Source organism: Pyxicephalus adspersus, chromosome 1 (assembly GCF_032062135.1).
Source record: "Pyxicephalus adspersus chromosome 1, UCB_Pads_2.0, whole genome shotgun sequence".
NCBI classification, from domain to species: Eukaryota; Metazoa; Chordata; class Amphibia; order Anura; family Pyxicephalidae; genus Pyxicephalus; species Pyxicephalus adspersus.
Genome location: NC_092858.1, coordinates 168,334,668 through 168,360,794, shown reverse-complemented (window position 1 = coordinate 168,360,794; position 26,127 = coordinate 168,334,668). Strand labels below are relative to the sequence as shown.

Genomic DNA, 26,127 nt, shown 5'->3' with positions numbered 1-26,127 from the left:
CTCTTATGTGTGTTGCTGTCTTTAATGCAGAAGTGTAAACCTGTTCTGTCCCCGCCCAGGTGGGTGAAATTCCTAAGGGGCTGTTCATATTCTCCCAGCTACCAATGGTAAACCACCCTATGGTAACAGCAGGAAAACGACAGTTCAGTGGAGAAAAGAATTGTAAGCGATTAGAATAATTCATATCGCTATATGAAACACAATGGGGGGAATTAGAAAAGGGATATAGGATGTTCATATAGCAAAGCAAATTCTCCCATATAAGAGATATTTCACTACGCATAGCGAATGACATTTATTTCCTTGCACAAGATTGGGTATTCTTTTCAAAGTCAATATTCTTTTAGTAAAGCCACCCCAGTATGGATCCCAATACTCCCATTCGGATTTGTGTATCTCCATGCTTTATAAAATTGAGTAATAAATTGTATGATACTTTTTTTTTTTTTAATAATTAGTTTCTAAAGAGGACCTGTCTATCAGAGGAAGCAACATTGCCATGTGCAGCCTCCATGTAAGCCCATGTGTTAGTCTTCAGTCCATTATCTGCATCTCTTTAATACCTCTGAGGATCTTAAGAGCAGACTGTACATAGTGCAAACCTAAGTGGAGGTTAAAGATCCAATATAGCAAAATATAGAGTAAAACGTTGATTCACTTGCAGGATCAGCCGGTATTGAAAGTTATAGGGACAACTCATTTAAATTCTTTTGCTAGATTCCATCATTTATTTTATTTTTGATTTTTTAGTTTGATGCCAGCACACCTATAGGTATATTACAGGGTATGGCTTATTGCAAGTAGGGCGGGGCTTAATCTTGACTTGGCGCAAAGTCAACAGCCCATGTACAGTCTGCAGGGGGCTTTGCAAGGGTTGAAGGTTACTGTAATTCAGCAAAGTGTAAAGGTTATATTAGATTTTAAGTTCTTCCCATGCACCCTTTTCAGGCCACAGCCTCTTCTTCCATGGTCACCCAGAAAGCAGCCACAAATGTTTAGATCTGTCAATGCTGAGGACTGATAATGCCCCTTGTATTCTTCTTGCCCCTAGGCACTGGCCCAATGTTACTTTATGGAAGACCGTAGAGAGGTTTCACTATGCCCCTGAACCTGGGGGAAGATCAGAGGCACTTCTCTGCTGTTGCATGTGCAATTAGCAGCTTATCCTGAGCCACAGATTAATCAGATCAGTTTTCTGTGAATGATGGAGCACTGTACACACAATGCCGTTCTATTCAATGAAGCAAGGACAGGGAGGATGAGTGAGAGGCACCCCACTCTGCTCTCTTCCTTAGCAATGCACAATGGTTCTTTCCAACCAATCATTCATCAATCTGCCATGGTGGATTGATGAACAATACCAGGGGACCATTGTACAGAAGATTGTCACCTATAATGGACATTCGTGCCCTCGTCTCGGGCGACAATCATGTGTACATAGTCTAAGACAGTGACAATTCTTCATTCTATACAGCATCATATTGATCAGCGTGTGCTTTTCTTTTGTTAGAGAGATGAAAGTTTTGCCGAAGAGAAAGAGAAGACGGCTGAAAATGAAGAATTGATAACTAACGCAGAGGAGGAGAAGCCAGTAAGTGATTGTTAATAAGTAATACAGGAACCTCTACAGACATCAAGTAACATCAATCATAATTCTTACCTATACACCTTACAATTGTGCTAAAGACAGGAAATCAACTAAAATGACAATTAACGTTTTTAATGTTTTATATAGCAAAGCTTGTTGCTCCCAACACTTTATAGCCCAAAAAATTCCCAATTCCATATATCAATACCACACATATATATATAAAAGTAACTTGATAAGAAGTTATTTATAAAAAAGGGACTAGCAGGTGTTATATTAAAGTAATCTCATGATAATTTTATTAAGCATAAAAAAAAAACATATATATAAACTTGGTAAGAATTGCAAAAAATACATGCTATAGTACGTAAAAGAGTATTCAACAGAACAGTAATTCTGGAATTCCACAGATGCAGTATTTCACTCAATGTTTACTTTTACTCTTTTACTCGACGCGTTTCGCACTGACCACTGCTTTTTCAAGAGTGTAACAGCATGCACAACAAGTCTCTAAAAAACAGATATATATATTTTCTTTACGTAACTTGTTATCAAGTTACTTCTATATGTATATGTGTAATTTGAGTTTTATATAAATAATTGCTGGCAGATTCAGCAGGGCTACTCTGCAGCCTCTTGTCACATGACTCCATACTGTTCAGCCTCTGCCTTTTAATATTTTGAATAAAGTAGGGAAAATGTTAGACCTCCAGTTTTTTTTTTTATTTTTTTTTTTGCTTTGCATATTATGTTGAGGATTTTCTTAATTGCTGTTCCAGAGACATAAAAGGGGTTACGATGAATTATATTCACAGGAAGGGTTAAACCCTTCTTAGACAGTTGTCACTGCAACAGGTGTCCCCATTAGAAGACTTCCTCTCCTGTTCGGGTGACAACAAAATGTTGGGTGTGGTCCAGTATCAATATACTCTTTGTATCCAGAACCAAACCAGAACGCTTGGCCTTCACATTTTAAAATACATTGTACATTTTTAATGACCCCGTCTCTGAATGATTTTACATTTGCAGTGTTTCTGTTTTTGCTTTCTCACTATTTTATTTACTTTTGTAGGTGGAAGCAGAAGAAGCAGCACCAGAAGAAGAAGCAGCAGCCGAGGAGGTAAGTTAAAATATAACTGAAGGTTTTCTGGCAAAGAGATTTAAATAGCGTTAGTTACAGATATAGACAAAATTTACCTAGTGTTTGTAATAGACACATTGAGCACAACCCACATAAAAACTGTAGGGAGAAAACAACAAAAGCTGTTTGTAGAAAGATTAAATTGTCATGGATCCCAACACATTTCACCAACGTGGCTTCCTCAGCGGAGGTGGAGACATATTTAGGTTGTTGGAGATCAAGAAAGGTGGTAATAAATAGAGATTTATTTAGATGAAGGTTAGGGTGTCATCGGGGACACAGATAACTTGCCATTAGATACCAAGAAGTTCCCATCAGTGGAAGAAGGATAGAAGGTATTTCCTGTCGACTGTAGCTGAAGTTTATGGAGCACTGCTGGGAATTGCTGCAGGTCATCTAATACCAAGTTCTCAGTTTCCAAAAAAGTTTTCACTACTTTCTCTATTCTTCTTTTCAACAAATTTATATGTGAGTTTAAGGGGTTGGCAAAAATTAAAACCTCAAGGGAGGGAAACACTATCTGTGCACATACCTACTACATTTATAACTCTAGGTTCCTGCATGGAATCCTAAATCCAGGTTGTTAACAAGCCTCAAAAAACATCCTTCTCCGACTAAGCTAAAACGTTCATTTGTGTCTCATGTACACCCCGTCCCAGACACTGCAGATCACAGTGGGAGGGGTTCAGCAGCAGAGGCACAACTGTCAATCAAGAAAACAATGGGCGGGACAGGGTCTGCCGAGAGTGACAATACTGATAACCACGCCCCCAGAACATTTTTTTTATTCCACATTTTCTTTTTTTTTTATCAGAAGGTCATAGATATTCTTTAGGAATTGGATTGTTATTTAACTGACTATTTTCCTCATCTCCTTATATGTTTTTATCCCTAGGAGGGAGGAGAGGCCGATGATGAACAAGGTGAAGAGGAGGAAGAAGCTGAGGAAGAAGAAGAGGAAGAAGAAGAGGAGGAATCATAGACATCAGCACTGTCAATGTATTAGTAGTCAGGTTAGGCTTTATTCTCATAGGAATTGTTTGATGATTGGAAGACGTAATCATTGTAGGGTGGTTTGGTATAATATACTGTATATATATATATATTAATATATATATATATATATATATATATATATATATAAATATATACACCCCCACAACCCACTGAAGCAAAGCATGATAAGGCATTGTATCACTAAAATAAAAAAATCAGGTGTGGTGTTCGGTGCGCTTGGATGTGTTAAAACCAGTTTGAATTGGCTGTAAAACACAATATAGTGTCAAGCTGACCCTAAAGTCGTCATATGAATAGCACAACTCCTTCTCAATACCCTTTTAGTGCAGGAAATTCAATTCATAAAAGATGCAATTACTTTATTTCTATGTTTGAATTTCAGAATGATCATAACAGGTGTTATGCTGTCACCAAGTGGTAAATATCAAAATGGCATTTCATTTCTTTCATTAAATGGTATCTAGGAACCAAAACTTTTATTCCTTTGCACTTTCTAACTATTCCTGTTTCAGAGAAATCTATATCAATAAGTAGTAGTTGCCAATAAGTTCCCAAACATTTTCCCAAATATAATTAACTCCCGCACTTGCCAAAAGGAAACAATGGGCCTAACTTATTAAAGTTTTCCAAGACTGGGGAAGATAAACTATCATTGGAAAATTTGGGTGATGCAGCAAATCTTGAATAGATGTGATCTGCGAATAAAAACATTTGTGAACTAATAGGAAATGTTTTTTCAGAATTCTTTTTCGGGCTTGCTGAATCACGTAGGTTCTTCCATGATAGTCTTTCTTCTTCAGCGGTGAAGAGCTTTATTAAATCAGGCTCAATGAGTTCATTCCCATAAATAGAGCTAAACATAAAAAACAACCCTGTTCAGGATTTATATGGATAACCATTAAAAGATCATGTGCCTGAACATTTCTGCAGCTCTTAGGATTTTTCAAATTGCTTATAAAATTTGGACACCTCTAGCCCTGTGTTTAAAACTTAATCTAATGAGCAAGTATTGTATGAACAGGGGTTGCAAAAGTCTTGCTAGAAACTGGGCCCATTACTCCAGAGGGTCAGTTGGGCCCACTTCATTCCTACTGTCTGGCCGCTCACTGTTGTGCAGAAAGGAGATATTCTACCATTAGTTCCCAGTTCCTGACTCCATAATGGATAATCTGAATGCTCTTAATGTGAAGGAGCATGTCCTAAATGGTAAGGGTCATTTAAAAAATAGCAGTGGGGCCCCTGGATTTGTAACTAGAAGGCCATTAGCAGTAGTGGAGGGTTGCTTTGGAAGGCAGGGTCCTGGTCTAAATTCCTCATTGGGCCCACAGGTCTATCGCTATATCATTGCTGAAGGAGTTTTCCTGCGGGGCTGCTGGTCTGAATCACTCCAAAACACATGAAAAATCTAACCTAATGATATTTGGTTGATAAAACATTGTGGAAAAGATTTATAAAAAAAGGTAATTAGTGACACAATTTTTCATAATTTTGGAGAAACAGGATAGAGGAACCCTAAAACAAAAAGGGTTAATATGAACCCTCATGCCAGATTCACTCAATATTAATTACGTGAAAGGTGCTGATTTAATAATTTTAAAAACAGCTTTTAAAAATGTCTGAGCACCCTAAAGCAGTGTTGTTCAACCACGTTACCTCAGGTAAATACTTGAAATAACTTTAATATCCTCCCGGAACATTAGATCAGTGTAGTGGTCAATGGGAAGAATGTCACCTTTACTGATAGGCAAAAAGACCATTGGTCTTAGCAAAACTGACGTGAGAGGAACAAATTGCTCATTGCTCAAGGAACCCCCAGTAATCTCACCCGTATTGGCTCATTGCACTTATAGGCCATGCCTCCTTGTTAATAAAGCTGTTCTTTACCCTTTCACTAGCAATTACGAGCCCGGATCTTTAAGGCTTGACTCACTACCATTACCATGTTTTTTATAATTTGTACATTTCTTGTATCATTTGTGTTCCCACAATTGCAAGATAAATATTTCTTTTCTTTTTTAGACTGTTAAGACCGATCAGCATTCTGTCACTGCGCTGTGATTTGTTCCCATAAAGTCTACTTGTGAAATCTGCAAGCTGGCTTTCTACAAAGAGTTAAATAAAGACAATCTCCGCTAAAACCTCCAATTTCGGCACCTTAGACCCATTTTCACTTTTGCGGATGACTGGATGTGTTAGACTTTGCACTGGATATCCTGGGGATTTATCGCCAACTGGATATCATGATCACAGTTTGTAATAAAGTATAAAATAAACCTTGTATTTTTTTCATGGAGGCTCAGAAGTGGCTTCACTTCCTTGATTATTTTCTGTGCGTGCTTTGCAGGAAAAGAAACCATAAAGGTATATTGAGATTTGTACCCTGGATGGTTAACATTTGTTTGCTATTGCCTTGTGTATTATAAACATTTCATTTAAATTTTGAAATTTTCAATGAACAGTTTCAATTTTAACAATAGGTAATACCCATAATATACTTGTTTTCACCTTTTATCATTGTTCTAATCCCTGTGCTGCTACTGAGCTTTTCCAGCCTCTTTCATCCTTTTCCTCTACATGCACTCTCTTCAGCAATGGCTGCCCGTCATTGGTCGGAACTGGTTTCTACATTGTGACAATACTAGACCATTCCTGTGTAATGTTTGTAAGAAGTGTCAATCAAAAACCAACACGTGACAATTCAGGAGCACAGTTGGGGGACTGTTGTGACTCTACAAAGTGCCTGAACAAAGATCTTTATGGCAGAATCATTAATAATTCTTTTATTGAAAGATGCAATGGAAACAACTGAAAATGACCTTTATAATGACATGAACATTTTAAAGCTTATATGATGTTTTAGTGATTAGGTTTAGTTTCTATTTAAATACAGCTGAGTGAATCAAAACTAAGACACACACTCTCCTCTCATAACATACATATATGTCTATATGAGTCTTGCTTGTCCAAAGGAACTCAAAAAATCAAGCAGGAAGTGCTGGGCTTTCTTGTTAGAAATTCTGAAATGTCATTTAGGCACCAGAAGAGGGAACAACTGTCACCTGTTCAACTCCTCTTCAAGTCTTCTATATAGTCTGATAAAGAATTTGCATCCCTATAGGATCTATAAAGGAATAAATAAAGTGTATATAATCCTGGGTGGGTAGAGCTCCTGTCATTAATTAGATGTATCCAGCCAATCCAACAAGAGGGCAGCTGTCCTCGACTGCCCCCATGCTTGATTGGCTGATCACAATGACAGCATCTCTGCCTATCTGAGTGGAGCTCCTGTCATTGTGTTCAGCTTGGTTAGCCAAGGATGGATGTAAAGGGGACAGCTGGAGTTAGATGGATTGTCATGGGATACTATTTGGACGTTGCTGGACCTGCAAAGGTAAGTATTAGTTGAAAAAAGAACAATAAAAAGTTTTTCTTATGTGTGTGTGTGTGTGTTCTTTTAATGATGATTTCAGAGGTGTAAACATGTGCTTGTCTCCATTTTCTATTAATGAAAGCCTCAAGCCTAATAAAGAGTATGGTTTTAATATTAGAGGGACTACTAATTACAATACTTAAAAAATAAACCTTACAGTCATGTTATAAATGTCACTATTATTTACATTATTAGTATTATTTTATACTGCAACTGTCACCCCAGCCTTTTGTAATACAATAGGTTTTCCTGGAATATATGAATATGTGAGAGTCACATTCACAGAAATATTTCTGAATAAAGATAAAATACTATTATATCTACAAGCATTGGGATGGTAATGAGTGACATTTGGAAATGCTAATGAACCCATTGATTGGTATAAAATGTGTTTTATCCCTTATTTCTACATTTTTGTATACCTTGGAAATGCTCCTATAGGTCGCCCTTACTACTTCACCCAACAATATACATTTTAAATACAGCTATTCCTGCCTATGTTTTACCATTAGGTTTTGGAAAAATGACGTTTGTTTTTTTTGGAGGTCCTAAAGGTCCCCCAACTATTCCAAGAAATTTGGGACAATACTATATTCAGGGCTTTACATTTTATCTCATCTTTGGTTGTCAGTATTAGTAAGTAAATTTATTGGAGAATGACTCTTAATTACTTACTGCAAATCTCATTCTCAAATTTCAAATTGAGATTTGCGGTAAGTAATTAGGGGACGTTCTCCAAAAAACTTGCTTACCTGGGGATCAGAGCGTAGTATATGCCAGTTTTGGGCTAGAGTGTTAAAGAGAATGTTATGATGTTGGTTGTATTGTGTGATTACCCAAGTTATTTGGGGATTGTTTATCTGTTTATCCTTAAAGAGGAAATCTTTTCTCTGATGTGATACTGCTTTTTGGTATGATTTTTGAAGAAGCTTATTGTCGGTAATCTATTGCGTAAACCATTGGCTTTTTTTTGAAAGTTTTGTCTGTGGTTCAGGTCCTTCTAAACCTTAAATATTGACTGTATGGTATACTGTTTATGAGGGCTTTGGGTTGAGAACATTCTGCGTGAAGTATAGTATTGCCTGCTGTAGTTTTGCGAAAAAAATGTAGCTGATATTTGATGGTTGTCATCAATCGTGATGTATAGGTCTAGGAATTATATTTGTGTTGAGTTGTAATTCATGGTAAATTTTAAATTTAAATCAATATGTTGTATTTGTTCGAAGAATTTTGTAAGAACTAGTATGGATCTCGTCCATATCAAAAGGACATCATCTATATAACATTTCCACAAAGTGGTATGTTGTTTATATGGTAGCATGTTTGGATTGGAGAATAGGGTCGTTTCCCACTCCCCTAAATATAAATTGACGTAGGATGGTGCACTATTCGTGCCCATTGCTACACCGTGTCTGTATATATGTTTTATTGTCAAAAGTGAATATATTTCTGTGGAGAATATATGTAAGTAAAAATATGATGAACTGGTTTTGGTTTGCTGACATAATATATGCTGTATGTAGGCATTTTGAGATATTTGTGATACCTAGATGGAGCGGTATGCTGCTATATAATGCCAGCTGCTCCAGGTCTCTCATATTTGAAGAGTTTCTTCTCCCAGCTACTGTTTTTAAATCTCTTCACAGGTTCTCCATGGGAACCGCTTTGGAACTCTCCAGTGCTTTGTCTTAAACCATTGTTGGGTGCTTTTTGAAGTATGCTTTGGATCATTCCCCTGCTGTAGGACCCATGACAAGGGGGCCAATACTTTTGGCCATGACTGTAGGATAAACCTGTAGTTCTCTAGTACGATTCCTGTTTTATGTATTAAGGGGAAGTTGCCTGTTAACCCTAACAAAACTTTTATTTCCTAAAGTGGTTCATTAATGTGTTGCAGCTTCAGAAGCTTTTACAGAAAATGATTATGTTCTAGTTTCCTGTAAAAATTTGGAGTGGTCAATTTTGTGGTTAACCCAAAATTTTTAAAAAGGGATGCTAAAGAAATAAAAGTCAGAACAAAGGAATAAAAGAGCAATGTCAACTTTTTAACTTGAGTAGGGGTCATTTAATTCCCATGGTTAGTTGCAGCATTGAAGTGAATGGGAGAGGTTGGGAACCATTTTTTGCACACAGCTGCAGATGTCTGAGACAGATCAAGGCACAGTTCAAGAAAAGCGAGTCATGTTTGACCACATGGTTACTGCTTGAATATTTCCTCTGTGGCTGCAGTCTCATGCAAATCAGGTGTGGTTTGCAGCTCCTGAGTGCATGGTAGCCGTTTGCTAGGACCTGCCAGCCATGTGATTTAGCCCTAAGTGCCAACGGAGGGTAACGGAGGAATAATAAAAAAGCAGAACTTTCACAAAAAAGAAAAATCATTTACCATTACTTGTGAAAAGCCCTCAATCCATCCACAAACTGAGCCCAGTGAGTTCTTAGCTGTCTCAGCTACCGTTTTCTTTCCGTTGCTTGCCGTCCCGTCCAGCACTGCCGTCTTCTTTGTTCTGCGTTTTTATTCACACCACCCAAACTTGCATGCTGCAGGTGCAAGGTCAGGTAATGTGTCTTCTGCCAGATGTAAAAAAAGTGCAGATTTCACTGCGCATACATGAGATCAAGAACTTTTTTATTTTACATTCCAGAAAAACCTCCTAATGACACATGCTTGATCTAAGGCATATGCAAAAGGAGCAGCCCACAGCCTCCTCCTGGGATATAATGCAAGTATCCCAAAAGGCTGCAGGTTCCCTCTTCTGTCTTCATCACTGTGGCAAAGATATAAGGGAAGAGAACTCCCCAAATACGTAAAAAAAAATTAGGATTTAATGATATAAAAGGGATAGCCATCGGTTTTATTGTTAAAAATGTGATGATAGGTCTGCCTCAAAAGATCTAGAGGTAAAGATTGAGCTTTTTATATTTCAATATTTTTATTAAGATTTTCAAAAACACAACAGGTCAATAACATTAACATTAGAACATAGAGCAATGACATATTAAGTGTGTGTAGGTATTTAAATCAATAATCAATGCAAGCATAACCCAAACAAAACCATCTGCCTCATCCCGGTACAAATGAAGGAAAAAAACATCTTAACAAAAGAGACACATATGTCCGGAGAAAGACAACATACATTAGTAAACTGGGAATAAGCATTACAGTAATATATCTCTTGTCTATGCCCCACAACCAGACAGGTAACAAACAAACCCAAAGGAAAAAAACAAAAAAAAAAAGAGAACAGGAATAAAAAGAAAAAGAAAAAACGGAAAGGAAAAAAGGGAATAGATACTACAAGGGAGGGGGAAATGGAAGGTCGAGGAAGTTTGAGAAACCAACATAACCAAAGCACCGTATTCAGAAGTGAATTCACAAAGATCAATGACTATGCACTAATAAAAGAAATCCACGGCTCACATATATCTTCAAATTTGTCTAAAGAGTTCTTTAGGGTATGAGTAAGTCTATCATTCACCATAATCCAGTTCATTTTTGGAACAATAGGGTCCAGAGATGTCGCGGGTGACTTCCAAGCTTTAGCCAATACAATTCTGCCAGCCAATAGGATCAATCTAATCAGTTTCTTTGTGGGTCTAGGAAGAGATACTGCAAGTTTGTTAAACAAAGCGGCCTCCACCGTGCTACTAATCTCCTGCTGTAAGATTCTAGAGATCAATCTACATACCTCGTCCCAAAATGTCTTAGCGATCGGACAAGACCATCATATATGCAACATGGTGCCCCTAGAACCACAGCCTCGGAAACATAAGGGGGATACCGATGGGAACATTTTTGCTAATCTAGCCGGAGTGAGATACCATCTAAGCGCCACTTTATAATTGGCTTCCACTACCGCAGAGTTCAGGGAGACTTTGGAAAGGACGTATACCTTTTCCCACCACTCTTCCAATTCCCATGTGGTACCCAATTCGGACTCCCAGTCTGTCATATATTGCAGTTTACTGTCCGGGGCAGCTAAAGCCGCGTAAATAACAGAAATTTGCCCTTTGGTGGAGGCTATTGAGGAGCAAGTACTTTCGAAAGGGGAAGAGCGCATGGGTCTTGGGGCCTCTCTAATTATAGCATTGATATAAGAAGTCAATTGTCTATATCGGAAATGTTCCGTAGGGGGGATTTCAAATTTGCTGGACAAATGGTTCCATGTAAGCACTGCCCGAATATCTATCAGGTCTTTCACCCCCCTAAAGCCTTCAGAGATCCACCAATTAAAGTTCGCCGGACATAGTCCTGGCAGAAAGTCTGGATTATTCCAGAGTGGGGTTAAAGGTTTATGAGAAGAGGCTATTTTCGGGTGATTGCTATATTTATCCCATAACTGAATGGAACAGAGCTGGGCATTTTATAAGTCCTCTTATGCATTTCCTGCGCCACATAAGAGACTCTATAGATCCAAGAAAGCGATCCTGATTCTCAATCTCGACCCATTGGGGTCTGGTACCATGCAAGGTGCTTAGTTAGACTTGCGCTACTTGTGCTGCCACATAGTAGTAGTTCAGGTGCGGAACTCCCAGCCCCCCCATACGCTTAGGGGCAAGGAACGTGTCTTTACGAATTCTGGCCTTCTTCCCTGCCCAGGTAAACTGCATTATTCTAGACTGAAGGAGTGCAATCACCTTCATGGGGACTTGAATTGGGAGAGTACAAAATAAATAAAGCAATCTAGGAAGTAGATTCATTTTGATTGCAGCAATCCGCCCCAGCTACGACGGGGGGGGGGACGTGAAGTACCATCTCCTAATATCTGCGTAAAGTTTTTTCAACAGGGGCGCATAATTACATCTGTATAGGTCAACTGGATACCCAAGTACTGGATGGAATCCTTTTGCCAACTAAAGTCAAATTTCTCCTGAATCGCTGACATCATCCTAGTGGGAAGATTTATATTGAGAGCCTGAGACTTAGTTTTATTGACCCTCAGGCCCGAACATATTGAGAAATCATCTAGAAGTCTCATTAGGTTAGGTAAGGTAGTGATTGGGGAGGTGATAAACATCAAAATATCATCAGCAAAGAGTGCACATTTGTGTTCAACTCGACCACAACTAATCCCCTTAATATTAGAATCTGAACGCAAGGCTATCGCTAGAGGTTCAATTGCTGGGGGAAACAAAAGTGGAGAAAGAGGACAATCCTGCCTGGTCCCCCTCTTAATTGGGATCGCTTTGGAAAAAAATCCCCCTAGCGATATTTTTGCCTCTGGGGAATCATACAAAGCCAGAAGCAGATTAGTAAAGTGGGAACCAAAGTCCATTCTGAGGATAACCTGAAACAGGTATCTCCAGGATATCAAAAGCTATTTGGAGGTTGCGGGAGAGCAGCATAGCCTGGCGTGAGGGGCCCCTGTCTCAGCTGGAGTTTACTACCGATATGAGGTCAGTAGACCTTCTCGTTTGATCCGGAGCCTGTCTGTGTTGCATAAAGCCCACCTGGTCTGGATGAATGTAGGCTCCCAAGAAGCAGCCCAGTCGAAATGACATGATCTTCGTCAAAATTTTAAGATCACAGTTAATCAGAAAAATCAGAAAAAGCCTTTCCTGGCTTAGGGATCACACTAATGAATGCTCTATTGGCATCACCCAACAGAGAGTTCCCCTCCCGCAGAAAATTAAAATATGCCACCAGATGCGGCGCCAGGACAGAACTGAACGTTTTGTAATACAAATTGGAGAATCCATCCAGACCAGGTGCGCTGCCCAATTTGAGAAATACAAAGATTCCATTCAGTTCCTCAATTGTAAATGGTCGTTCCAGAGTTGCCTTATGTTTAGAATGTAGCTTGGGGAGATCGAGCTTGTCAAGAAACCCTTCAATTCCCACTTTGGAAACTGAGTCCTCAGAACCGTATAAACGGCCATAGAAGTCCTCAAAAGTTGCTAGAATTTTTTCTGGGTTTTGTGATAGCCTACCACCTTTGACCCTAATTTTAGGGAGGGCATGAGTCTTGGGCTTGGGGTTAACCAATTTTTAACCAATAGGCTTCCTGGCTTGTCACTCCACAGATAAAATTTATGAGCTAACCAGCGAAGTGATTTTTCTGCCCTAGTGGTTAGAATCAAATTAAGTTCGGTACGTTTGGCCTCCAGCTGGGACTTCAACACAGAATGGGGAGCTTTCTTGTGTTGCAGCCGTAACTTATGGTAATCTTGGAGACAAGTATCAATCAGTTTGTTAAGGGCACGTTTGCGTGACGCCCCTATTTTAATCAACTCTCCCCCAATATAGGCTTTATGAGCCTCCCAATTAACAGCTGGGGATGTGTCACTCACTTTATTATTCTGAAAGTAGCCATGTAACAGGGATTCTATCTCCCCTTTTGCCAGTGTATCTGAAACAAAGCTTTCGTTAAATCTCCAGTGAAACCCGGATTGAGGTCTGCTAAAACCAGTAAAATATATTGCCAGGGGGTCATGATCAGACCAAGGGGTCGACAAAATTCGCGCCCCAAGTAAGTTGGGGGGCATATGAGACTGGACAAAGCCATGATCAATACTGGAATATTGGTCATGGGCCGCTGAAAAATAGGTATAATCCCTGACCAATGGATTCATTTCCCTCCAGCTGTCAACAAGATCATATTTTCTCAGTAAAAGAGAAAGACCATGGCTTTTTTTCGGAGGGTCTCTATATCTGCTCAATTTGGATATATCTAAGATATGATCCAAGGCCAGATTAGAGTCTCCTGGCAAGATTAGGGAGCCCCTAACTTTGGGCCAAATCTCGCCCAGAGAGGCGTGAAAAAATGCCAATTGACCCTCATTGGGCGCATAGTAAGATACTACCGTAATCGAATGTAAACCAACATATCCAATCACTACCAGGAACCTGCCCCCTGGTACGCGCAAAGTTCAAGCTCTTTCGAAAACACCGAAGGACCCCACACTTCTTCTTATCAGAATTAGCATTATAGAAGATAGGATAATTTCTATGAAGGTATCTCAGGATCGAATTATTGGAGAAATGTGTCTACTGCAAAGCTAAAATATCCACCTTTAAGGAGTTGTAATAGTGGAATGCTTTAGACCTCTTGACCGGTGAGTTAAGGCCCTGAACATTATGAGATAACACTGTTAGCTTAGTATGGGCTGCGAGAACTGCGGGAGAATCAGTCATCATATTGATATCTTAATAGCGGAGCCATATATGCACTTCCTCTGGGATCAGGGAGAAAAATTTGGGATATACAGGGGGACAGAAAAGACAAACAGGACAAACAAGAAACAGACAACCAGCACAGCAAACTTGCTTGTAATATACCAAGGAGGGTCGGGCACCACCCCGGCCCCCGGGAAGAACACTGTCCCAGGCCCCGGGGGGCAGCCTCACCTCCCGTGCACCTAGGAGCTTCAACTAGCTTCATCACGGCAGGGAGATTCCAACCGGGCCAGAACAAATAAATAGGACCCGATCTAGATTCCCTCTATGCATTTAAATGATTGTTCAGTCTATTTTTTTGTGCGCCATGCATTGGCAAATAGTTTTTATTTTTTAGGTGCCAGGATGGTAATTTAGATACAAAGCTGTACACTATAGATGCAAATCATAAATACAATATTGAACTAAAATATTAAAACTATGCTTGCTTGATGTCAAAGCATGTGGTTTTCTTCATTTTTTCAGCTCCTCTGCTTTGCATTGCCTTTGCCTTGCATTCTGGATTATTATTTGATCAATATTTTGCATGAACATTATTCATGAAGCTCTTTTCTTTGTAATTAGACACCCCCCCAGCCCCCATTCCCAATGCCATTTAATATACCAAGGCTGTGAACCCATTGACTACCATATGGTCTGAAAGCATTATTTCCATTAATATATTGCAATAATGTGGATATTTCAATGAGGAAAAAACAATGCATGGCCACACATGAAGTACAGTGATGTGCTGGTTTGCCATTCATTGTTAATGGTACCCCAAATACACAGTACGAGTGCACCTATTGCACCATATGGTTGCACACTGCACTTTTAAAATTTTTATATTATTTCTGTGCAATGTGGTGCAGTGAGATGTTCATTTAACCCAATAGGCTGCCACACAAAATGTGCGGCAATGTGGACGCATTTTAAAAATTAAGAAAACAGTTATAGTAGGAACAAAGTATAAGTGAACATAAAAAGGAAAATAAAACATTTAAATATTTATGATGTTCCCCTTTTTTTAAATGTTCATCTTGAAATAGGAGTGTATATATCATGTACATATGCCCAGATATAAACCTCAGAGTTCCACTTACTTCTCAGACCTTCCTGGCTTGTCCATCTCAAGGTCAGTTCTTTCATGTGGCTCTGTCAAGTACTCCGCAAACCTTTCGGTCATGGCCCACACCAGTGCCAGTAACTCCAATTTAAAGGAGCTGTAGTTGTCAGGATTGCGCTCGGATCCCCTCAGAGACTGGCTGCCATAGGCAATGACTCTCCCACGTCCATCCTGGACTTGGGATAACACGGCCCCAAGACCATGTAGACTTCCGTCAGTGTACAGCAGGAATGGGGTGTCGAACCGCGCATAAGCCAGAATCGGGGCACTAGTCAGCGCCTTCTTCACTGCTTCAAAGGCCTCTTGTTGCCGGGGTCCTCAGTCAATGGGACGTGTCTTCGGGCCCCCTGCAGTGCCTCTTAGTAGCTCGTTTAATGGGCCCACCAAATGAGCAAATTTGGGTATAAACCTCCTGTAGTAGCCGGCCAGTCCCACAAATGACCGCACCTCACGTAGTGTACTTGGTTGGGGCCACTTCTGGACAACCTCCACCTTGCTGGGGGACGGCTTTACCCCCTCCTGGGTGACCATATGCCCCAAATACTCTATCTGCTGTTGAAACAGTTGGCACTTTTTTTTGAAACAGTTGGGCTTGATCTTGAGTCCATGGTCTCGTAGCCGTCCTAGGACCTGTCGCAGCTTCTGGAGGTGATCTTCAAAGGATGCCCCAAACACTACTATATCGTCCAGGTATATCAATACTGACTCGTTTAATCCCCCAGACAGTTTAAATCCCCCAGACAGTACTCCATCAACCGCTGGAATGTTCCCGGGGCATTGGAAAGGCCGAATGGCATCCGGTTGAACTCAGTCCCATAGGTAGAATGAAAGCCGTCTTCGCTCTGTCCTTCTTGGCCACTGGCACCTGCCAGTACCCACTCGCCATGTCAAGAGTTGAGAAGAACTTTGCTTGGCTCAGGGCCTACAACGACTCCTTAATCCGTGGAAGGGGGTAAGCATCCCGGACGCTCTGAGCAATCAGTTTGAGATAATCCACGCAGAACTGGAGACTCCCATCTTTCTTCCACACCAGGACTACTGGAGCAGCCCAAGGACTTTGACTTTCTCGGATCACCCGGTTTTCCAACATGCTCTCCACCATATCCTTCACCTCTTGGTACATCTTAGGTGGAATTTGCCGATAACGTTCCCTGATCGGTGCAGCATCGCCGGTAGGGATTTTGTGTTCGATGGCAGAAGCACACCCAAAGTCCTCATCATGTCTTGAGAATGCCTCTTGAAATTCCCAGAGGGTGTCTTCCAGCAACTTCTGTTGCCCTGGGGTCAGGGTTCTGCAGTCCACCCCCATCCGGACCATGATCACTCAACCGTTCCATTCCGCGGTCGGGGTTTCCCTCTGATGGACTTCTATCAGATAGGTCCAGGCTGATCTCTTATCCGGTTGTAGCGTGAAGCTCCTTCGTCGAGTGACATCCCCTTCGGACACATAGACTTTGGCCAGCAAGGTACTCCCAGGAACGGTTAACTCACAGTCTTCAACATTAAGGCAGCGTACTGGCACACATCCATCCTTCACAATGGCAAGAGCCCGGCCTACTAGTGGATGAGTCTGCACTTCCTCCTGGTAAGCGAGCTCGATCAGGACCTCCAGTCCATTCAGTTGTTGTCCAGCCCTCACCGGCAGCATCAGGATCTGTTCTTGTCGCGGTGAGATCTTCACCCGGGTCTTCCGCCGCACCTTCACGTCTCCAAGGGGCAGACCGGATATGTTGCTCTTTTGCAGACTGCAGCTCCTCACCATCTGTTGTAGAACCTTCTGAGTTGGCCGGTGTGTGGTGGCCCGTTGCCAATACTTCGGCCCACCAGCACAATCCCCTTCTTGCCGATGTCTGGCCCAAACAGATGGACCCCCATCCAGACTATTCCTCGGACGCCCATCTCTCTGTTATTGGCAGCCGTCAGCCTGATGACGCTTCCATCTTCTGGCTCCATCATATGCCTAAAGTGCTTTTCAAAGAATTCCAGAGGCATAAGGGTGCACTCCGACCCTGTATCCACTAGGCAGCGGACCTTCTGGCCTTCCAACTCGGCTTCCATAACAGGGCTGCTGGCATACAGGTCGTGTTCCTCGCGCATAGGGCTTAGCTTCTGATGTCCTGAGGCGGTCAGCAGTTTAACGTGGGCTCGGACGCTATTTGTTCCGGGCACCTCCTGGCCATATGGCGGTACTGTCGACAAGCCCAACAGAGAGGCACCTAAGTTATCCTGGGTGGAGTGGCACGGGGTTCGTTTCCGGAGGCTGGGATGATCCTGCCTGCATCTGGGACACTTCCAACCGAATTTCTTTCAATTCTGCCCGCAGGGCCTGGACCACATCCTTTAAAGTCTCTGATTCTTCAGACCCTGACCAGTCCCTTGTAGCATGGGTGCTATTCACTACTCTCGCCGCCATAGGTAGGTGCTCGTCTTCCCTCTCCACTGCGGCTAGGTAGACGCTGTAGAAGTTTATGACGGTCATTGTCCGGGTCATCTCTTACAATTTGTCCTGTAAGAACTTATTGGAGAGCCCCACTATGAACTGATCTCTTAGTAACTGGTCCACCTCCCGGAAGGCTCCCATTGCCTCTGGGTCCCGCCTCTGTATCTCATTGAACATCTCCTGTAGGGCATTGGAGTATTGCATCAGGGTCTCGCCCTCTCGCTGGGGAAGGTTGAAGAAATGGCTGCGCAGCTGTACCACTTTGGCACGCCCCCCTTGGGCTCTCTCTAACAGAGAGAATATTTTCTCTAGGGTGTCCCTCTCGTGGTCGGGCCTCACCATCACTGCCCGTCTGATGTCACCCTCTAGAGCTCCCAAGGCAACCTCTGCCTGCAGTTCAGGGGTCAGGTTACACATTCTAACAGCACTTCGCACCCTTTCAATCCAGTCCTGCAACATTATGTTTCTACCATCAAACTTTGGCAGATGGCGCAACAGCGCTCCTACAGGAATATATCTTACTGGGGCGGGCATAGCATTGGGGGCGTGCTGTATCAGCGGTGTTAGAGCAGGCTGGCCTCCCCTTGGTGCACACTGAGCTGGGTCCTGATCCGGTGCCATTGGCGCCAGGGGAATGTCTCTCGCTGCATTCCCGTCCATAACGGTCGCTGTATCCTGCCGACTACGCCAAATTGTAAGTCGTGTACCGGGGGCTTCCTAGGATACACCGAAGTCACAAACGGGGAAGGCAACACTGACACCAGCTTATGTAAAACAGAACGTACTTTACTGATTTATATACCAAATAATAAAATTCCAAATATGAAGACAAAGAAAATTATATTACATACACTCAGCCCAGAGGCTGAGACTGCTGTGTCAACACAGCACAGCGCCCTCTTTCAAAATTGGTTTTTATGACCTGGCACACACATAGACCCTAACTTACTAGCTACTGCAGGTCTAATCTCAGTCTCTGGTATTTCAGGCGCCAATATTATAATGCGGTGCGTGCACGATTTTACTGACCCAGGTCTTGTTCTGGATCCAATGATGTCTTTAAACTGAACAACAACAACAACAACAAGTCTCTTCAGCAAACATGAGGTCCTGCAAGACAGCTCTCCGTTCCTCAGCTCCTTTCAGCCTTTCTGGAAAACAATCCCTTTCCTCTGAACAGGATCTGCTTTGGACGGTGGTCAGCCTCTCTCAGCCACAGCTCCTGAGACTCTAGAACGCGCTGACACTTGGATGCGAGCGGATTCTGGTTTACACACTCAGTCCTTGCAAGATGTCTGCTCTCCTGCTTCCTTTCTTCTGTCTTCTTCTTTCTCAGTACAACCACACCTCCTAACAATATACAAATACTGGCAACCTGTTTATCTGTGTTAAGAAACAGCGGCATCTTGTGGCTGAAATGCAGAATAACAGTCCTATATTTAATTACACACAGACATTGAACAGTGAGTGTCGTTTCTCAATCTCACAGCTCCATTGAAGAGAATTCGCTTCTAGGTAAGCAATAGCCAGTGAATAAGATTTTTTCTCTTATCCAATTGTGATCAGATAAATTTTCCCTTTTGGAATCTTTACTCCTCTGTTGATGCAACAGAATTTTGGATTTCATTCACCAGGACAAATTGATCCCATGTGTACAATGACAACTTATAATAAATAAGTAAACAAATACATTGTGTACATGTGTTTAATCACAAAATGATATATCAGAAAAAAATCCTTTTTAAGCAGATGTTGGTAATGAAATATAGTGTTTATAGCAAATTGCGCCAAAATTAAACAGGCATAACAAATGTCCCTAAGTGGCATATATAACAAATCTATAAATCTTTTTCTGTCTCCTAAAACCCTCTCTATTTACCCACCAATCCATATCCATTCTCCTATTTTGTGCTGTTCCCTCCACCTCTTTGATTGTAAGCTCTCCGGGGCAGGGTCCTCTTCTCCTCCTGAGTCACTGTCTGTATTTGTCTGTCATTTGTAACCTCTATTTAATGTACAGCGCTGCGTAATATGTGGGCGCTATATAAATGCTGGTTATTAAATATAATAACAAAACTTTAAAACTTGCTTTTTTTATTGCAGAAGGACATCATCTTTCCCTTTCTGCAATAAAGACCTGTCTGAGTGTTCATTTTCTAAGCACAACTTTAGTTCTGCTTTAAAATGTCAACTACTGTATGACCAATTTCATTCTTTCTCCAATCTTCGATGAATACTCACCTCAGAAACATCTCACAATGACATGAATACACATGACAAGCTCATGACATCAGATTCATCTCATGAATGCACAATTACCAGTTCCCCATAGTTTAAAATTGTATGATAAAAAAATTGATAAAAGTTAACATGAAGACTTGAACAATTGGGTACCATAAATGGTTCTGTACAACGCTGCCAGAAATTTCTCTGTTTGTAATTGAGATCATGATGGCGTTTTCTGTGTTCAGCTCATGAAGCCTATGAAATGCATCCAGTGGATGGGTATAATGTCATTAAATTCTCTCACAGGTGCAGCTCGATACACATTTACATGGTTGTGTTGTTTTTTTTTATACATTTTTTTGTTTTATTAAACATTCACGCAAAATTTCACGCAGTGGAGTGCTGTTATCGGTGTACTCACTGGATGGAAATAAACTGGGACCAGTGAGAGATCTAAATCATTATTCACTGACTGATTTACAATAACTTGTGTGGGTTTGACTGTTATTACCCATTATTTCAAGGGTCCGTTTAGGAGGGTAAGTGGATTTCTCCAGTGTGAATCTGGTGGAATGAACTTGCTTCAGTATGAATCTGGTGGTGGATACAATTCATTTGGGAATCCTAGGGGGAAGAAAGGAGATTTTGAATTACCAGGAAAGTGCTATTTAGCAGAGTGTTTTTTAATCTGTGGGGTCTATTTGGAAAGCAATGAATTTGACATTCACCCGACATTTCCATACTGGATCATAAGGATGTTCTTGATGGGTTATAACAAAACGGAAACATAGTTTATTTTGTTTAAGATCGATAAACCACCATTTATTCATCTATGTTTTCAATTATATACTATCTTTTCATGTTGGTAAATTGTATGCTATTGTATTTTTTATTTCAGTCATTTATAATGAGGTTTTCAATAACAATAGTTTTAATAACATGCAAGTATCAATAATGTATAGATATAAATACAAATAGTACAGCTGTTTAAAACAAACATTTAATAAAAGTGAGTCATGGAGGAGCAACAAGTGGTGGTGGTGGGGGGGGGGGGGGGGTGACTAGACTTAAAGAAAATTGGGATGTGAAAAGATGGGGTGAAAGATGTAATAACTCAGCTTCAAATTAAATATTTGGAACATAACATTATTTACATTGCTTATATAAATTTGATATGAATGAAAATACAAAATGTTTGTGAGAACCATTTGTCCATAAAATTATCATTGACACACTTTTGTTGGTATAGCATGAGAATGTAAATTATCACCACTCTGGGTGGTTTACCAATGTTGTATTCTAATGCTATGGTTAATTTAGATTTTATTCCTCTGAGATATAATAAGGCTTGACAGAAATAAGAAATTGCTATATTTGAGGCTTTGCTGATATTTTAGTAATCATTCACTTCCTGTTTTTTTTTTTTTTATTTGGCTCCTCATAATAAAGATTTAAAACCTCTTCTATAATTTTACACAGGGCCTACCTAGGCTTTTAACGTAGCATCCCCACCTCCACGGAAGCAACTAGTGCAGCTGCATGTTCCAAATGTGGTTATCAAAATCCTCCCTTAACCCATTGCTTAAGGTCCTGCAATGTGCTCCAAATGTTTTGGTTTGAACTTTATTTCAGAACTTTATTTTGTTCTTCTTCCTTCTCTATGAACAGTTCTGCCATCTACTTTCTCTGTCTCCATCCTTTGCCCCCTTTTCTTTCTTCCCCCCCTTTACCAACGTACTTCTTCTACGGTTTCTTCTTCTTCTACGGTTTCTTCTTCTTCCTTATCATAAATTGAAAGTTTGCTTTTTTGCATCATTGCCTTTGTTCTATTCTTCAGAAATAGTTCTAGAAAAAAAAACATGTGGTTAAGAAGTACAATGAGACTTATATATACATAAGCACTGTTATTTTTGGCACATTTGTAATTTATGGATATGCATGTCTGCAATTTATTACATATGTCACTTATTTTTATTGTATGTTTGATAATGGGCAACTATTAAATCTGTTTGTTGACACATTTTGTCATATAATCTCTTATATCAGCAGCCAGGAACCACCTTGAAACTCAAAATGTTGATAGCACCTAATACATTTGTAAAAGGTAAGAGAAGTTACTTTATGCCTAATAGATTTTCCTGATAATTTGGTAAGAAAATTTTTGCTGAATAGCGCGACGGCGTACGATTTCGGATCGCGAATACGAATGCGCGAGCGATCATCCGATTCTGCTTGATGAATCAGAGGCAATGTATCTTCCCTTTGACTGTGGTTTAAATGAACCTGTAGGCAAAACATTTTTTTTCTTTTAGTTTTGGTTATAATATGTCAGTGTAGGACTAGAATCTTTTGTCTGGAGAGCAACTACAACCTAGTCGTCCTTTCATTTTCGAACAATGTAATTTTAAGTTTTCAGCTTGGCTCCTTTGGAGGAATGTGCTGGAAAAGATTATGTTTTCCCTAATTACACTTAAGTATAATTTTCTGGTATTCCTGCAGTTCTGTATAAACAATGATTAGTATGGTACAGGTCCCTGTAGAAGAACATTGTGGGGGTAGTAGTGGCTGTTGGAAAGAGGTATGTGCTGGTGGAGCTGGACTTTTCTATTTGGGCAATTCTAATTTTATTTTAGAAATTAGGCTAGAGCTTGTTGACCTGGTGACTCTGATTGATCATGAGGTCCCAGTGGGATTGCCCATTCTGGGCTTTAAGGCCACAATTCTACCTGGAGGAGCCTGGACTTCTAACAACTTGAGCTAAAGTTAGTTGCCTGCTTTACAAGGTGAAGCAAGTTGAATGTTGCCTCTGTGATTACAGATCTGAACAGGGGGAAGGTAGCTTTATTTTGCCCATCGTGTCAGGCACTTTGAACCCAACCCTGACTGATGTCAGAATGATGAATTACATAGGGTCACAAGCCCAACATAACATATTAGTGGAGGCCCAAGGAGCCCAATGCCCCCTAGCTCAATCCTCCTCACCCTCTGTATAATTTTATTGATATCTGGGACTCCATTGGGAAGATCCACCCCACTATTCATTGTCCAGAGAAAGAGAAGAGAGAAATTCATTTTTTGAATTTGTCTACAAAACTGGGAAATGTTCACCTTTTCTTGGGGTCAACTAAACTGGGAATTCCTGTTGCAATCAAAAAATTCCTCTAAATTTCTGTATCTCTGGGATTAAAAAAAAGAATTCAAGAAATACCTTTTTTGATGGTGACCATGGGTGGCCATTAGGGATGAGTGAGAAGGCCTCTGACAGTCTAGCGAAAATTTCCTTGAACTTCCAGCGGGTTTGCAAAATTTCGGTGAATCGATTTTGCAAATGCTATTAAAGTCAATAGCCAGACAATAGCACGGCAAAGTCACAGAAGGCATATAGGATTTTTGTGTTATTGACAGCGTCCAGAAGGCAGCATAAACATTAGGACATTGAGAAAGCGTAAACTCAACCCACTAGCAACAGTCCCTGCCCTGAAAACAGCAGTAAAACGCATTGCTATTTATTGTAGGCATCCCTATTGAATTTACATAGCTGCATAATATCTTAACGTTATATAAATCCTGTTTATTAATAATAATAATTGCTAGCTGGCATCATAACCTGCATGACCCATAGATTTTGTGGACAAGTAGTGGAGTGACATTAGTCAGTGAGAGCAGTAGCAATGTGTGGCCTCTGTTCAACTGTTGCCAGGGAGACTGCGTTGGTAGGAGTCATGGAGAGCTGGGTGTAGTGCATCGTCAGTGCCACCCAGAAGTGTACAATTTTAGTGAATAGAGTACTGACAGGTGGCAGCAGCAACAGCATGTGGAGGAGGCCGTGGTCCCTGAGATGGAGCAAGGATGGCATTAGTAACTGGTATCTAGAGCTGGATACTGGGTGGGCAGCAGCAGTAACAGCAGGAAGAGGAGGTGGTGGGCCCTGAGACGGAGCATGAACAGCATTGGTAACTGGAATCTAGAGCTGGGTACTGGGCAGGCGGCAGCACCAACAGCAAGTTGTGCCTGTCACACAAATGGACAGTGTAGAAGCTGTAGCTATTGGAGTCATTGGTGTGTAGGGGACTACCTTTTTCTATCTGCTAGCTGTAACTTTGTAAAATGCAAATAAAGTTGTACAAGTGTTTCCTGCCCCTGATAGTGGCCTTGGAAAGCTCACCAGGATATTAGAAAATTCAGGAAGTACAGGGGGAGAGATGAGAACATGTGCTCAGCCAGGGTAGGTGCTTGTATTCCTTCCATGAGTCATGAGGCAATAGCAAGTCAATGTAAAATACGGGAATTGAGACGGAGCATGGACGGCACTGGTAACTGACATCTAGTGCTGGATCCCGGGCAGGCGGCAACAGCAACAGCAAGAGGAGTAGGCGGTAGGCCCTGAGACGGAGTGTGGACAGCATTGGTAACTGGCATCTAGAGATGGGTATTGGGCAGGCAGCAGCAGCAACAGCATGAAGAGGAGGCGGTGGGCCCTGAGACAGAGCAAGGATGGCATTAGTAACTGGCATCTAGGGGTGGGTACTGGGCAGGCAGTAACAGCATGAAGAGGAGGCGGTAGGCCTTAAGACGAAGTGTGGACAGCATTAGTAACTGAGATCTAGAGCTGGGTACTGGGCAGGCAGATGCAGTAACAGCATGAAGAGGAGGCGGTGGGCCCTGAGACAGAGCAAGGACGGCATTAGTAACTGGTATCTAGGGCTGGGTACTGGGTAGGCAGCAGCAGTAACAGCAGGAGGAGGAGGCAGTAGGCCCTGACACGGAGTGTGGATGGCATTGGTAACTGGCATCTAGAGCTGGGTACTGGGCAGACACGGATAAACAGCGGGATTAACTATGACTCTCTTAATGTAGCCAAATGTCTCGTCATCTACAGCATGAAGAGGAGGCAGTGGGCCCTGTGGAGGGCATTAGTAACAGGCATGTAGAGCTGGGTACTGGGCAGACAGCAGCAGTAACAGCATGAAGGGGAGGCGGTGGGCCCTGAGATGGAGCGTGGACAGCATTGGTAACTGTAATCTACAGCTGGGACCTCACTATCGTCCTCGGTTCCCTGCGCTCATTCTCCTCCTGTCCTTCAGTAGGCACCAAAAAATCTTCCTCCTCATCACCCACATGCTCCTCTTCAAGCTGAAGCAGTTCCTGTTGTTCCATCGCCCGCACACTGCCTGGGCGGCGACAGCAAAAATGTCGGTTGGACCGGTCCTGTCCAGCAGCCCCAACATGGTCTACCTCATCATCATCATATTCATTTTCCTCCTTCTCCTCTTTAAACTCATGATGATGGCCAATCTCCCATCTTGTTCCTCCTGATGCTGGCTGTGCCCAATGGAGTGTAATGTCATCCTCATCCTCCTCCCCCATTTGTTCCCCTCCTCACCCTCATCAAGCAGAAAGATGATGGGTATTACATCGTTCCAGCCTGACCTCGCCCTGCTAACAACGTTTGTGGCCTGCTCAAAGGGGGCCAGTACCTTGCATAGCGTCTCCATCTGCAGCCACTGGTCACTAAAATAGCTCTGTTGTGTGGCTGTACCAAGGGCATCGCTGCCTCAATGCACCACCCTGACCAACTAATGGCCGATGACTATCTTTTGCTCACAAAGATGCTGGAGCATGTGCAGGGTGTATGTGATGGCAGACTCTGTTGGCACTGGATCTTGCTGGGTACGTGCTTACGAACTTGTGCACCACCAGATTCAGTAGGTGCGCAAAGCAGGACACATGTGTTGGGTGGCCATCATCTCCAAGACTGTCTGTATTGAATTACCTAGCAGTACCAGTCCCTGAAATGCCCTCTACACCAAAAGGCCTGGGCGCCTTTCACCAGCATTATGGTACAAAATCAGATGACCAGAACAAGGCAGATTGATCTAAATAAAATTCGAGGAGGGCTAAATAAGATTGCTAATGGCACTGAGCAGGTTTGGAAAAAAAATTGCATTAGGGTTAATGAAATACAATGACAATATTAAGGGTCTTTATTTATATTACAAAAAATCT

General features: G+C 41.6%; 1 protein-coding gene across 1 annotated transcript in view; it reads left to right on the top strand.

Moving 5' to 3' along the window:
* SH3BGR (SH3 domain binding glutamate rich protein) overlaps positions 1–6,024 on the top strand; it is a 33,512-nt gene extending 27,488 nt beyond the window's left edge. The window contains exons 4-7 of the mRNA XM_072398313.1: positions 1,511–1,591; positions 2,661–2,708; positions 3,625–3,742; positions 5,766–6,024. Coding sequence (XP_072254414.1) covers positions 1,511–1,591; positions 2,661–2,708; positions 3,625–3,711 — 216 coding nt within the window. The 3' untranslated portion in view covers positions 3,712–3,742; positions 5,766–6,024. The remainder of the gene's footprint in view (positions 1–1,510; positions 1,592–2,660; positions 2,709–3,624; positions 3,743–5,765) is intronic.
* Positions 6,025–26,127: the final 20,103 nt, after the last annotated feature.